This window comes from Pyxicephalus adspersus, chromosome Z (assembly GCF_032062135.1).
Source record: "Pyxicephalus adspersus chromosome Z, UCB_Pads_2.0, whole genome shotgun sequence".
NCBI lineage: Eukaryota > Metazoa > Chordata > Amphibia > Anura > Pyxicephalidae > Pyxicephalus > Pyxicephalus adspersus.
Genome location: NC_092871.1, coordinates 64,732,986 through 64,746,729, shown reverse-complemented (window position 1 = coordinate 64,746,729; position 13,744 = coordinate 64,732,986). Strand labels below are relative to the sequence as shown.

Sequence of the window (13,744 nt, the reverse complement as noted above, 5' to 3'; positions counted from 1 at the left end):
TTTTTTTTTTTTTTTTTTGGTTTTGATGTGTTTTTATATTTTATTGTGACCTTTTAGCAAATGTTTCTTTTGAATTGAATTGAAGTTGTTTGTAAAATGTTGTTTGTTTTGTGGGGGTTTGTTATGTGATCTCCTTTCCAATCTCCCAAGACACACAGTTTAAAAAGACAATTGTGATTGTTTTTAAGCTGTTCCTTCCTCTGAATGTTTTTTAAAGCTAAAAACAGCACAATTGTCTTATTTGTTTGATCCGCATAGTTGTGCGCCACGGCGGACCCGCTACGTGCACTTGACCTGTTTTATCAGTTGAAAAATGCACCGCACTTTTGCACAGTCCTCATTAAGGTAAGTTTGTATTTTTTTTGTGTATTTTGCATGTTTTGCTTCATATGCACTTATGTATGTATAGACATGAGTGCACATAAAGCCAAACCTGTATGTATGCGTTTAGATGTGTGTACATATACACAGTAAAGAGAAATTAGAAGAAGAAATATGCAAAGAGGGCTTTTTGGACCCCATTGCTTCACATTGAAAAGATTGCCTATTTCTTCCTATGATTTTGGATATCATGGGCTTGGCTACAAGCAACATTCATGGAGGATATTGCTCCTGCTTAAAAGAAGGAATCCTTTATGTGCTTCCACTACCAAGCTGAGGGGAGTAAGTCAATTATATATAGAGGGCCAACATCTAAAATGCCATTCACATCTGCAAAAACACCTGAAGGGATGGAAAAGCAAGAAAATGTTTGGCACAAAGTGGATTTGGACTTGGAAGTTTGATATACTAGTACTATTTGTTTTGTGTAAACACCTAAATAATGCATACACTCCAGTATTTATGAGCATTAGGTTAAGCAACAACAGGTGTGTTAGAATGAGTATGCAACTCAACTAGACAACTAATTGACAACCAGTTTGGACAGCAAGTGGAAGTATGTTTGTATACCATAGGGCTAAGATCATGCAGCACAGCACAATGCCAACAAATCTAAAACACAACTACAAATGAACACAGGAGTTGTGTGGGGACAAATCAACATGAGTGCAAATGTCAGGCAGTAAAAAAAAGAAATATAATCATGACAATTTATTCAGAAAAGGAATATGTACATAATACATTCAAATACTAATATGTGACAAAGGCAACGAGGGGGTTAAGTAGGAGTTTGGTGACAACACATTGCTGAAGAATTGCTAAACTACAGAAACTGGCATTACAAACCAGGCACAAAAACATTGCAGCAACAGATGAAGCTAACAATCATGAGGATTACAAAAAATCACATCAATGCATACCATCCAAGCACGTAAATGCGCGCGTCCAGCGTACGCACATTTTATTGATAAATCAGGGCCAAAGACTCACCCGCAGCCTAGGATTCAGGACTATCATTCTCTAAAAAGTGTTTGTTTAAATGTGAACATGTAAAAGAAAATGTAAAAAGTGAACCCATCTCATTTACTGATTATACTTGACCTAAACAACAAGTTAAGGGGTTAAAAAAGAAAAAAAAACATTATTTATTCCTTTGCAGTAACTTTTCACACCTAAATGAAAACATAACTGCAGCTCCAATGTAGCTCCAAAATACTAATTCTTGTTAGGGTCCAGTAAAGTTACAGTTCATCTGCCTGTTTCAAGTGCTGCACAATACAGGTGGCCTGAAGACGTTAAAGGATTGGAAACAATAGGTAACAGAACAAACAGCAACTAAAAACCATTACCGGTAGGGAGAATTCTTCAAATGCAGGCTTCACAAAGGTGGTGTACTGGGTGAGAATTTGTTCCAGGTCTCGTCCTCTCTTCATATCTCGAAGAACTGCAAGTAAAATATAAATGGATGCCCTTTATTTACTGCTACCTCAAAAGCCTTTTTACATAGCTTTTCATGTAAACTGGTTGTGTTTTTAACTAGTTATAACTAAAAACATTAGTCACTGCAATCTTAAAGCAATAGTTATACTATCTTCTTTCATGTTAATGTCAGTTTGGTTAAGACCTTATGAACATTATGTGTTAACTCATGCCTTGCCATAAATTTATGCACCCTACAACAAGGAAGCTTATTTCTAATAAATGGACTGCTGGCACACCTTAACAAAACACCAGTTCTTTTTTTTCTGTAGTGAAGCATATCACCATGGCGCTATAATGAAATGCTACACCTTGAGGTAAACTGCCGCCTACAAGAATAGACACTCATGAAAAAAGCATGCCGGCCAGCCCAAGGTATAACCCCCTCCTACTATCGGCCGACATCCTTACCACAGCTTTTGAATTGTACCACATTCAGAAGCCGGTGGACTGCACATTGCAAAGTGACCCCGGAGGTGACCCTTATACGCTACATGGGTCCCTTTCCTGAACTCCCTCTGGTTAACCCACAAGTGGAAGGGTTTTACAGGTCTAGCATTGCATTCTTTTAGGATCCTTCTCATTTTTATTGATTTCTGGGTGCCTTTATTTTTCCATTTCCTATTGGCATTGCGGTGAAAGATCGCATTGTGAGATATGTTATTCCAATGAAGGGGTTGTGTTGCACGCACTCTTGTTCCCACCATGGTATCAAGGAAGGTCCCCCCAGCATTCTCTGCACTAACAGTTCGAGGAACAGTCTGATTTATTAGTTTAGCTGTCCCTTTAGCATTAGGCCAACAATCCTTTAACCCCCCTAGCGGTAATCCCGAGTGTGACTTGGGTTGGAAAATACTTGCAAAAAGCGGTAACCCCGAGTCACACTCTCACCTGTGAGATCATTTCATCACTTTGTCTTTGACCTTGATTGTTTCTGACTGATTGCTGGAGACCACATGGCATCCAAAAGGCATCTCACCGGCGCAAGTGCTGTTTTGGAGTTATTTGAAAGCAGCGATAGCGATTTGGAGTCCCTTGTGGAATCAAGCGATAGTGATTCACCAGGAAATTTGTCATCAGACAGCGAAAGTGAACTGAGCAATGATTCTGGAACGGAGGTCAGCGCTGTGTGCACATGGTGCTTAATTGACCTTGATGCGGACCAGGCAGCACTGCCAAGATTTCCATTCACCAGCGCACCTGGGATGAAAATTGAGGCTGAATGTAACAACCCCCTGGCATACCTGAAGCTGTTTTTGACCGATGAAGTTATCAAAAAAATTGTTGTGGAGACAAACAGGTAAGCCGCTCAGTGTTTGCTAAATTTTTTTGCGAAATATTTTTTATGCAAATGTGTGCTGCTCTGTGTTTGCTAACTTTTTAAACATTTTTGAAATTTTTTTTTTTTATGCAAACGTGGGCTGCTCGTTTGCAAACATTTTACATTTTTTTTTTTTTAATGCCAACATGTGTGCTGCCCTGTATTTGCTAACATATTACTTGCAACCTCCACCACACTATAAAAGAACATATCCTAAAATACCTTTTTTATTTTGTTTCATGCAGGTACACTGGACAACAAGGTGCTCCAGGTTTGCAAGCAGAAAGTGAGAACCTGTGACCAAGGATGACATTTGGCTGTTTTTGGGTTTGGTGATCCTGCAGGGAGTTGTGGGCAAACCCATGCAGAAGTAGTACTGGTCCATGAAATAAATGCTTGCCACTCCATTCTTTGGCACAGTCATGCCAGAATACCGATTTTCCTTCACCATGAAATACCTGCACTTCGCATACAACAAAGAATTTGATGAGACTACCCATCCTGCACCAAAACTGAAGAAAATTTGGGAAGGGTCTCAAAATTTCCAGCAAACCTATGTGCCAGAATGAGATGTCAGCATTGACGAAAGTCTAATGGTTTACAAGGGGAGCCTCAGCTGGGTGCAGTACATTGCACGATTTGACGTTAAAACGTACATGCTGTGCAAATCCTCATCTTGCTACATCTGGAATACAGTACTGTACACTGGAAAAGGGACACAGTTCAACCCCAGATACAGCCATTATGGATTGGCAACATCTTCAGTGCTATCCCTCATTGAGCCATTGCTAGATCAGGGCTTTTGTGTCACAACTGACAATTTCTACACATCTCCTAAGCTTTATGAGTTTCATTCTGCAACACAGAACAGATGCCTATGGAACTGTTAGGGCTAGCTGGCGCAACCTGGCATCACTGTTTGCAAAAGGAAAGCTGAAGACAAGAGAAACTGTTGCCTGGCAGAAAGGCAAGATGATGGCCCTGAGATAACGTGACAAGAAAGATGTGTGCCTGATGAGTACTGTCCATGATGCCTCCACTGTTCTGGTACACACAAAACGTGGGAAAGAAGTGATGAAGCAACAGGTGGTGATTGACTACAACAACACCATTGGAGGTGTCAACAGAGCTGACCAAGCCATGACATTCTACCCAGCGATGAGGAAACAGCAAAGGAAGGACTACAAAAAAATCTTCAGGCATCTAGTGGAGCAGTGCTTATGGAATGCCTACATTCTGTGCAAAAAAGATTGTCAGAGGCCTGTGAATCATTCAGACTTCATTTTGCAAGTTTCCGACTCCATAGTCAAGAACCACTAAACACCATCAGTGGCTATGAATAGACCTGGATGTCGTGCTTCCACCGTTGTTAACCCAGAACGCCTGACCGGTCGTCACTTCACTGAATACATCCCACCAACCCTGAAAAAGGCAGCACCTACAAGGATGTGCGTGGTTTGCTGCTCAAAGACTGATGACAGAGGAAGGAAGAAACCCAAAGAAACCAGGTTCTACTGTCCAGATTGTGATGTTGGACTTTGTGCAGCACCCTGCTTCAAAATCTACCACACCCGGGATTTCTACTAGAATTGTAAATACTTTTTTTCTGAAATCTGCATTTAATCTTTATTATTATTTATCAATATTATTGCACCCTTGTTTGGAAAATTTCAGTTAGAATTTTTTGATAAAAAAATTTTTTTTTGATAAATTACACTGTTGTGGTCTATTGTTTCATTATTTTTTATAATTATGATTTATTATATATATGTATTATATTATATTATAATTTATGAATATAAAATAATACATAAATTATTATACCCAGGAGTTAATCATAGGAATTACAGGCCCACAATATAAACAAAAATTTAAATGCAAAAAAATTAGGATCACTTTTTGCATCAAAAAACTAACAGAATTAGAATGCTAGGGGGGTTAAGAGAGAAATTCTTACTAAAGAAAGTTCTAGGCAGGACTTGTGTTTCAGACTTTTCTGCAGTCTACATTCCCAATATCAGACAACAGGCAGTGTCTGGACCATGAACAGTTGTCTCTAAAGCTGTTGTTCTAGGAGCTATTGCTGAGGTGGGGTTGCCAAATGTAGCCCTCACAGCCTCTAGATTTAACCTGGAAAGGTTTTATTTAAGGTCAAGAAACTGCTGACAGAAGCAGTGGCTACAGTACTATAGTAACTAGGTGAACATGTTTGGCTTTTCTCCACTAAAACTTCTTGGTCAGATGTGCGGGATGGAAATGAATGGCATTATGGCAATTATCATTGCTTCGGATTTGCTAAAGCAAATGCTATTTACCATCTTGTTTCTCAGTCATCAACTTTTAAGGGAATGACTTATAGAAATTTGCAAGAGCCGTCTCAGGATTTTTCAAATGCTACATGCTGCCTCTCCCACCTCCATAAACAAACTGGAACTACCTTTTAATATTCATGCAAGTGTATTTAAGTGTTTTTTCCACAAGTTGGTTTCAATTTTAATTTCCGTCAATTTAATTGGTATTTATTTGATTGGGTTGTTTAGGTATACCCCTATTTGTTATAGCACTTGCCTGCACTGTGGGATGCACTGGCAGTTTGTCCCTATTCCCTTACATTGAGGCCCTTTACTCCAGCATTCCACATAGTAAAGGCCTATAAGTGGTTAAAAAAGGTTATTTCAAGAAAACACATTGTGACAGACAAGTCTGAAATTGTGCTTTTATGTTTGGAATATATTGTGAATAGGAATGTGTTTACTTATGATGATACGACTTACCTCTAGGTAGAAGGGGTTTGCGATGGGGACCAAATGTGCCCCCACCTACGCCAACTTGTATCTGGGAGGATGGAAGAAAGAAATGCTCTCAGATGATGACTTGTCGATGTTGTGGCGAAAGTACATCAACAATGTCTTCAGGATTTGGAACAGTACAGAGGACTTATTCCAAGAATTCATTAGTAGGCTCCAGATACGTAAAGTTTACTTATAAATAGAGTACATACACTTTTCCATTTCCAGATGTTGAAAATCTGGAAATGGAAATACAATACTCTCAACAACCAGTGGACATCCTAAACCTCTAATAAATAGCACACCTTATTCGCAATATCTCAGAATCAGGAGAAATTGTACAAGTGATGATGACTTTGAAAGAGAAGCCAAGAATTTACAACAGAATAATGAAAAGGGGCTATAGCAAGAAAATACTGAAAAAGGCATAGCAGCGCACAAAACAAAAAACGCGTTGCCAAATACTGTTTGATCGAAAATGCTCAACTCATCTGATGAAAGTGAATTTAATAACTAGATATTCATGGCAGCATGGAGACATTCGGGAAATCTGTCAAAGATTCTGGTCATTATTGCTCTTTGATCCGGTAATTGGGAAATTTGTTGATCTTTATCCCAACATCACATTTAGAAAATTGCCTTCCCTTGAAGATAAAATTGTGGCCCCGCATTGGACTGTTTTATAGACGCAGGGAATTGTAGTAGCGGAGCTATTTCTCTAATATAGGCTTGTTCCAGATTGAATGTTAAGCAAAACCTCTTTGGAAAAACGTCCTCAATTTTTTTAATAAATTTCAAATTTGGCCTGCGACTTTGTGAAGTTTTTAATTTTAGCCCTCTGTTTATTTCAGTTTGACACCCCTGATTTAGGGGAAGACTGACACTAGGATCTCCTTGCAGCACATGTAAGTCTGGCATGTGTCAAATCTTTTCTGTTAAATCTGTATGATTCATTTGACTGTTTGTTAGCAAATGAACGTGGATTCCTTGGAAATTTGTGCATATTCTTGTAAACTGATCAAGGTAAGCTTGTAAATTATATCTGGTCCTAATTGAATCTCCTTGAATTGTCAAGCCTTTTTGGTTTAGCATGGATTGATACCTTTTTAAAAGTATATTTATTTGGGATAAAATTAAGGCAAACATATTGCTGGCTAACTAAGGAGACATTCCATAGTGACAAAAAAGGGGATGTGATACTATGCACTATATTAGAGGACTAATATAAGTTTAATATGTAGTAATTTATTTAAATTTTGGTTAAGATAAAGTATTAATAGGAGAATTATTTAAAAAAAAAATTATTATGTTATACATTTTCTGATATTTAATCATGGTGTATAGTTGATTGGTATAAGTTTTAAAACTGTTTAAACATTTTCGGTTATTTTATTATGGTTCACAATTAATTAACACAAATAAATTGGTTTGACACGTTCTTGATAATTATGGTTATCTATAGTGATTCAATTATTTAATTATGAATTGGTTTATTTTTTTTATTTTTTTAATGAATACACAGTGATGTTTTGAATAATTAATTGTTTACATGTATACAAGCACATGATTGTTCAGATTAGATAATTTAATTGGTATTTATTTGGTTGGGTTGTTTAATTATAATAATATAATATATTACAATATATTGTAATATATTGTTATAGCACTTGCTTGCGCTGTGGAATGCTCTGGCATTTTGTCCTTATGACTTCTAGACATTTGCATAAGCTATCCCAGGATTTTTCAGATGCTACATTTCCCACCTCCATAAACAAACCGGAACTACCTCTTATTATGCAAGTGTATTTAAGTGTTTTTCCCATAAACTGGTTTCAATTTTAAATTATGTCAATTTAATCTGTATTTATTTGATTGGGTTGTTAAATTATACTCCTATTTGTTATAACACTTGCCTGCACTGTGGGATGCTCTGGCAGTTTGTCCCTATACCCTTGAATTGTATAATTTATGTATACGTATTTACATTATGTTTAGATTTCAAAAATTCTCCTGAGGAAGCCGTCTATGCCTGTGAAACGCACTGCGTAAAAAACTTAGAATCTTGGAGCCTTTTAACTATTTGTGATTTTATTGTTATTCTTCCCAGCTGTGTTCCAGCATGGTCACCCTGGCTTAAGAGGATTGCAAACATACAAGTTTCAACATATACAGTCATATAAAAAAAGTTTGAAAGTTTTACTTGTCAGGCCTTAATAAAAAAAACACACAACACATTCCACTGTAGCATTGTTTACAAATAATAGAAAAACCATACATGAAAAAATATATATTTCATGATTCAATACCTATTGGAATCACCTTTAGCAGTAATAATTTGAAGTGTGGATTTGAAGCTTTATTTTTTTTTGTTTAATACACAGCCTTTTAATTGAGTTAAGGTTTGGACTTAGACTGGGTCTTTGCAAGACTTGATTATTTTCTTTTTCAGACATTCTGCTGTACATTTACCCAATTTTGGTCAAGCTTTAGCTGTTGTAAAGATGGGCCTCACATTTGACTCCAGAATACAGAATTTCATTTTCAGGATTTCATGGTTAAATGAATGACTGCAAGGTCTTATGTCCTGTGGCTGGAGCCCAAATACTTACACATACAAAGCAATGTTTTACAGTTGTTACAGTTCACAGTTGTCTCTTCAGTCCGTAGAAGTTTGTTCCAGAAGTCCTGTGGATTGCTTCTCCAAGATCATTGCTAATGTATTTTCTCCTTGATAATGTGTTAACACACACCTAAATGCTTCAGTCCAACAAACTGCCAAAATCTTTGCTTTTAAAGAGGTGGTCACACTTGATGATCAATTAATCAAGTGCATTTGATTAGCAGAACCTGTTACTTACCTATGGTATTCTAATATATCCTGGCATGCAAAACCTTGGAACTAAAAGAAGGTATACTTTCTTTTTCTTATGACTGCACTATAGTTCATGGTTACCACTATAAGAAATGCCTTGCAACCAGCACTGGAGTACATGTAGACAGGACTGAGATGCAACACAGGACAAAAAAAAACAAAGTAGTTTAATTTAAAAAAATGGCAATATATATGATACACAATGCTTTAACATTCAAATATTAAATCTGCCTTAAATCTACACGTGTTTCATTATGTGCCAAGTGATAATCTAAGTAAAAGTAATTTTCAAGACTAAACATTTTTGGTTTGGAGAATAGTGCCACATTGTTAGAACCTCTGTCATATTTTTATACCTCAGGTTGGTGCAATTTGCATTCGCTGTATATCTTACTTTTTTCTGACCTATTCGCATAAATTTTGACAGCAGCTTTTTTATGAACTCTATCACAAGTATTTTGAAACACAGAGAAGTAATGTTTTAGCTGCATGCAGTGAACCTTGGTTATCAATGGACAATAAAAGCTTTTAACTGCCCTCAAACTTCCTTAGTTAAACTCAGGGGAGATTTGGTGAGCAACTGCATGCCTTAGACAAGCACTTTAAGCATTTTACCCAGCCCAGATTCCTCATACCAATAAAAAAATATGAATTAAAATAGAATATTAACCTATTAACTTATTGCTGACTTATTGCTGGCTACTCCTTCTGGGGCATTGTTGTAATTTAAGTGAAACCCTTTGCATTAATTAAAGAAACATGTACCACATCCCCAAATTAGACATTTGGAAAAGAGGAGGCAAAGTTCCCCATTCGAAGCAAAGAGAAATCTAAATCTAAACAAATTCATAAAATCATGTGGGTCAGAAAAAAGAGAGGCCATATGGGCCACTAAACAAATTTTCACTACCAGAAGAAGAAATATTTTAACCTCAACAATCCAATGGTTTGTGGGGATAGTTAGCTAGACAAGAAACGACAACCGACAGAAAAAAAGATTTCAACTCCCCCAGCCTACCTGAACGTTGGTGGGGGGTGACAACGCATTTCACAGATCCAGTCGGCTTTCTCAGGAGCACAAGAAAGGTGCTTTAGTGGTATGGTAGAGTAGTAGCAGTAATGGTGGTATACATCCACAAAAAAAAAAAAGAATATGTTAATGTCAACATTCTCTGTGCAACTCAACATATACATATATACCCAGGTGGGTAGCTACGTATGTGTGCACAAATTTAGATAACATGTAAAGGACTATGTATCACTGTAAAGTTCATCACAGCATCAAGTAGTCAATCTCATACAGAGTAAATGAATAATAAATCTGGTTGCTCACATGACTCTGGGCAAACAAAGGAACACCCTCAGGGAAAGGCACCAACAAATAGGAAAACTTTTTTTAAATTACCACTAAGCTAAACAGAAGCAGCTACACAAGGTAGAAAACAATATGTATTCTACTTTCCTCCATAGGTTTAAGAGGAGGAATATTTCAAAGTTCAAAAGTAACTGGGTAAAATATATGAATCAATGGCATCACAACTCGCTTGAATGGTTGTTCAATTGTTCCAGGGTTCTGTGTTGATGACAGAGTCAGCAGGAGATGGAGACCATCCCCACAAGAAAAATAATGAACCACTTACCAGGTAAGTGCCTGCCTTCATAAGGCCCAGCGTCCCCCAGAGCATGGGGGGACCTGTCAGCTGGTCTCCGCAGGTCTAACTGATGGGACGCCGCGACCGTAAGTGACATCACTTCTGGACCATGCAGAAGTAAAGAGCACATAGCTGTGGAACACGAATATGGGTAAATATGCGGTCGAAATTCTACAAACCTGTATAAACATCTGATGCAAACTTTAATACGCTACTATCAGGATGAACTCATTGATAAAGAAGTACAAACTATCCATACCAAGAAGGATTTGATTCTATATTATATCTTCACAAACTTATTAATGAAATAGTCATGAAAAAAGAGAACAAGTATACCCGAGATAGTATGGCATTCAACTCCAGTAGAGCTTATAAATCAAATTCACACAAATATATATATTTACATAGTAGGTCAGGTTGAAAAAAGACATAAGTCCATCAAGTTTAACCCCTAGGGAAATAAACATATTCCAGATATAAAACCCTATGGATATAGTTGATCCAGAGGAAGGCAAAAAAAAACCTGGTACAATGGAATGATTTTGTCAGCATTCAAGAAGGGTATTACTGATAAGCTTATTAATTCTTGGAAACTCCTTTTTCTAAAACACCCACATTTTATGAGCTTCCAAAGATACACAAGAACACAGTAGACCCGCTGGGCAGAACTATCATTTCTGGCATAGAAAACCTCTGCTAGTAATGCTAGCCACCTTGTGAATCTCACATTAGGAAAACAAGTTTATAGTCTTCCTCCCTTCTTAAGAGATACTCAGCCTCTAATAAAAACCACTGAAGGTATAAAGATATCGGACGATGCTTTGTTAGTTACTATTGATGTTGAAGCGCTGGACTCCAGCATCCCTAATGACTTAGGTATACAAAAAGATAGAAAGTTCCCACAGGAACGTTGAAATTCAATGAATTTTATTGGAGCTGCTGTTTTTTATCCTCTCCAAAAACTACCGTATTTTTCGGACCATAAGACGCACTTGTCCCTGCGTCTTATGGTCCAAATGTAGCCTCTGTGCCCGGGCCGTCTCTCCGGTATCCTCCCCAGCCGCTGTCCCGTCCCCCCTGTGTAGCCCCCCACATTTTGTAGATGCACATTTGTCGTTTAAAATTTGTCACTATAAAAGTTTTTTGTTATAAAGGATGCATTGGTATTTTCCTTTGTATACTGAACATAAATGTACTCTATGTATCCTTTGATAATTATCCACCTGGTTATATTTGTTCATCTGGTATGCTCCCCTAGGGGTAAGACCTGTTGAAGCAGTAGGGGAGGGATTTTTTTCTCCCCTGCTGCTTTCAGCCGCATGCAACTGTGTGCTCACATTGTGCGGTTGTGCTGGCAGGTACGTGGCAGAGGAGCACATATTTGCATTCCACAGCCACATGCGCTTTACTTCTGCATGGTGCCGAGGTGATGGCACTTCTGGTTGCAGTGCCCCATCGGGCAGACTTGTTGAGACCAGCTGACAGGTCCCCCTCATAATCTGGGGGATGCAGGACCACATAAAGGCAGGCATTCATCATTTTTCTTGTGAACCTAGTTGGGGATGGTTTCCATCTCCTGCTGGCTCTGCCATCCACATGGAACCCTTGGTTATACTTGTGGTCAAATAATTCAATCCTTGCTGCAAGCTTTTCCTTGTTTTATCAACTTAACCATTCAAGTGAGTTGTAATGCTATTGATTCACATATTTTACCCATTTTCTTTTGAACATTGAAATATTCCTCCTTTTAAAGCTTTAAAGGCAAGTAAATTCCTTCTGTTTATTTTTCAACCTTGTGTAGCTGCTTCTGTTTAGTTTCTTGGTAATTTCATAAAGTTTGCTTTTTATTTATTTGATACAAAAAACTTTAGTTCTTAGTTCAACAAAAATATTTCTTTAGGTTCCCTGAGCAATTTGTTTGTTGGTGCCTTGCCTGGGGGAGTTTCATTGTTGGGACAGAGTCAAGAGAGAAACCAGATTTATTATTTATGTACTCTTTATGAGATTGACTAATTGATAATAAACTTTACATTTATACATAGTCCTGTGCATGTTATCTAGGTTTGTGCACATATGGGTATGTATATGTAAATGTTTAGTTGTACAGAGAATGTTTACATTTACATATTAATGCTTTTTTGTGGATGTATACCACCATTACTGCTACTACACTACCACACCACTAAAGCACCTTTCCTGTATTCCTGAGGAAGCAGACTAGATCTGTTTTGCATAGTGACCCATATGGCCCCTCTTGACCTACGTGATTTTATGAATTTGTTTTGAATTTGTAAATATGTGTAAATAAAATTGTGTTTTACCTGATCTGAATTATTAAGAAAAACAGAGGGGTTCTTATGGGAAAAAAAGGGTATAGTAATAATGATCAAATCTCCCAATACAATACATTTCAAATATTATAAACACATCAAACTCATATGGTAGGAAATAACAAAGCATCAACTGTTTGTTGGCCAAAGTAATTGGCACTAGACAGTAAATGGCTAGCAATGGGCGGTTTACCGAAAGAAAAGTTTATAAATTACAGTATCTACGAGTTAGAGGTCGCCAGCGTGGTACCACAAAACACCCAACACTTTTTGCTTGACACAGGCCCTCCGGGGTGGTCCACCCTCAGGGGTGGTTGCACAGACGGGTGGGGTACTGTTAGGTACTAAAACAATGACAATAAACATATACAAATTTATACACAGAACCAGCATGAAATGACAATAAGTGAGAAAAATGGATGTTAAATAGCCCAATACTAGTAATCTGACTTTGCATAACATGATCAGCAACATTACCAAGTAGAGTTTCTGGGTATAAAGGTACATAATTCAATTATAGCAAGAAGTGGAAAAAAAAAAAAAACAATACATATACAATAACAGCTGTTTAATGTAATAAGTCAAAGCTATAATCATATAATCAGAAATGGAAAGTGAGGCCTGGAGCAGGGAACGAAGTGAAAATCAGTGGAAGGCTTGCATGACTGGGAAGGGATGGGAGCAGGCAGGGGAAGGGTTAAGAGTTAGCATAGAGAAGGGGGGGGTTGCTGCATTAGTATGCCGAGTGACCACGTGCAGGGGGGGAAGGAGAAGAGGAGTGAAAAGGGGGGTGAGCCGGAAAGGGAGGGTCTTTTTTCAGCGTGACCGAGAGAAGGAAAGAAGTTTTTGGCGCGAGAGGTGCTAGAAGCATTAAGAGAGGTCCTGTTGGGGGGAGGTCAAGGGAGGGTAAGTGGGGGGGT

At 37.8% G+C, this 13,744-nt stretch overlaps 1 protein-coding gene across 4 annotated transcripts in view; it reads right to left on the bottom strand.

Annotated features, from left to right (window-relative positions):
• UCK1 (uridine-cytidine kinase 1) overlaps positions 1-13,744 on the bottom strand; it is a 114,577-nt gene that overhangs the window by 47,649 nt on the left and 53,184 nt on the right. For 2 of the 4 annotated variants that reach the window (XM_072430050.1, XM_072430049.1), the window contains exons 5-6: positions 10,483-10,626; positions 1,731-1,825 (exon numbers count right to left, since the gene is read on the bottom strand). In XM_072430050.1, the coding sequence (XP_072286151.1) occupies positions 1,731-1,825; positions 10,483-10,626 (239 nt within the window). Of the gene's footprint in view, positions 1-1,730; positions 1,826-9,860; positions 9,932-10,482; positions 10,627-13,744 lie in introns of those variants that run through there. The other 2 variants (XR_011923311.1, XM_072430051.1) reach the window with 2 other exon arrangements.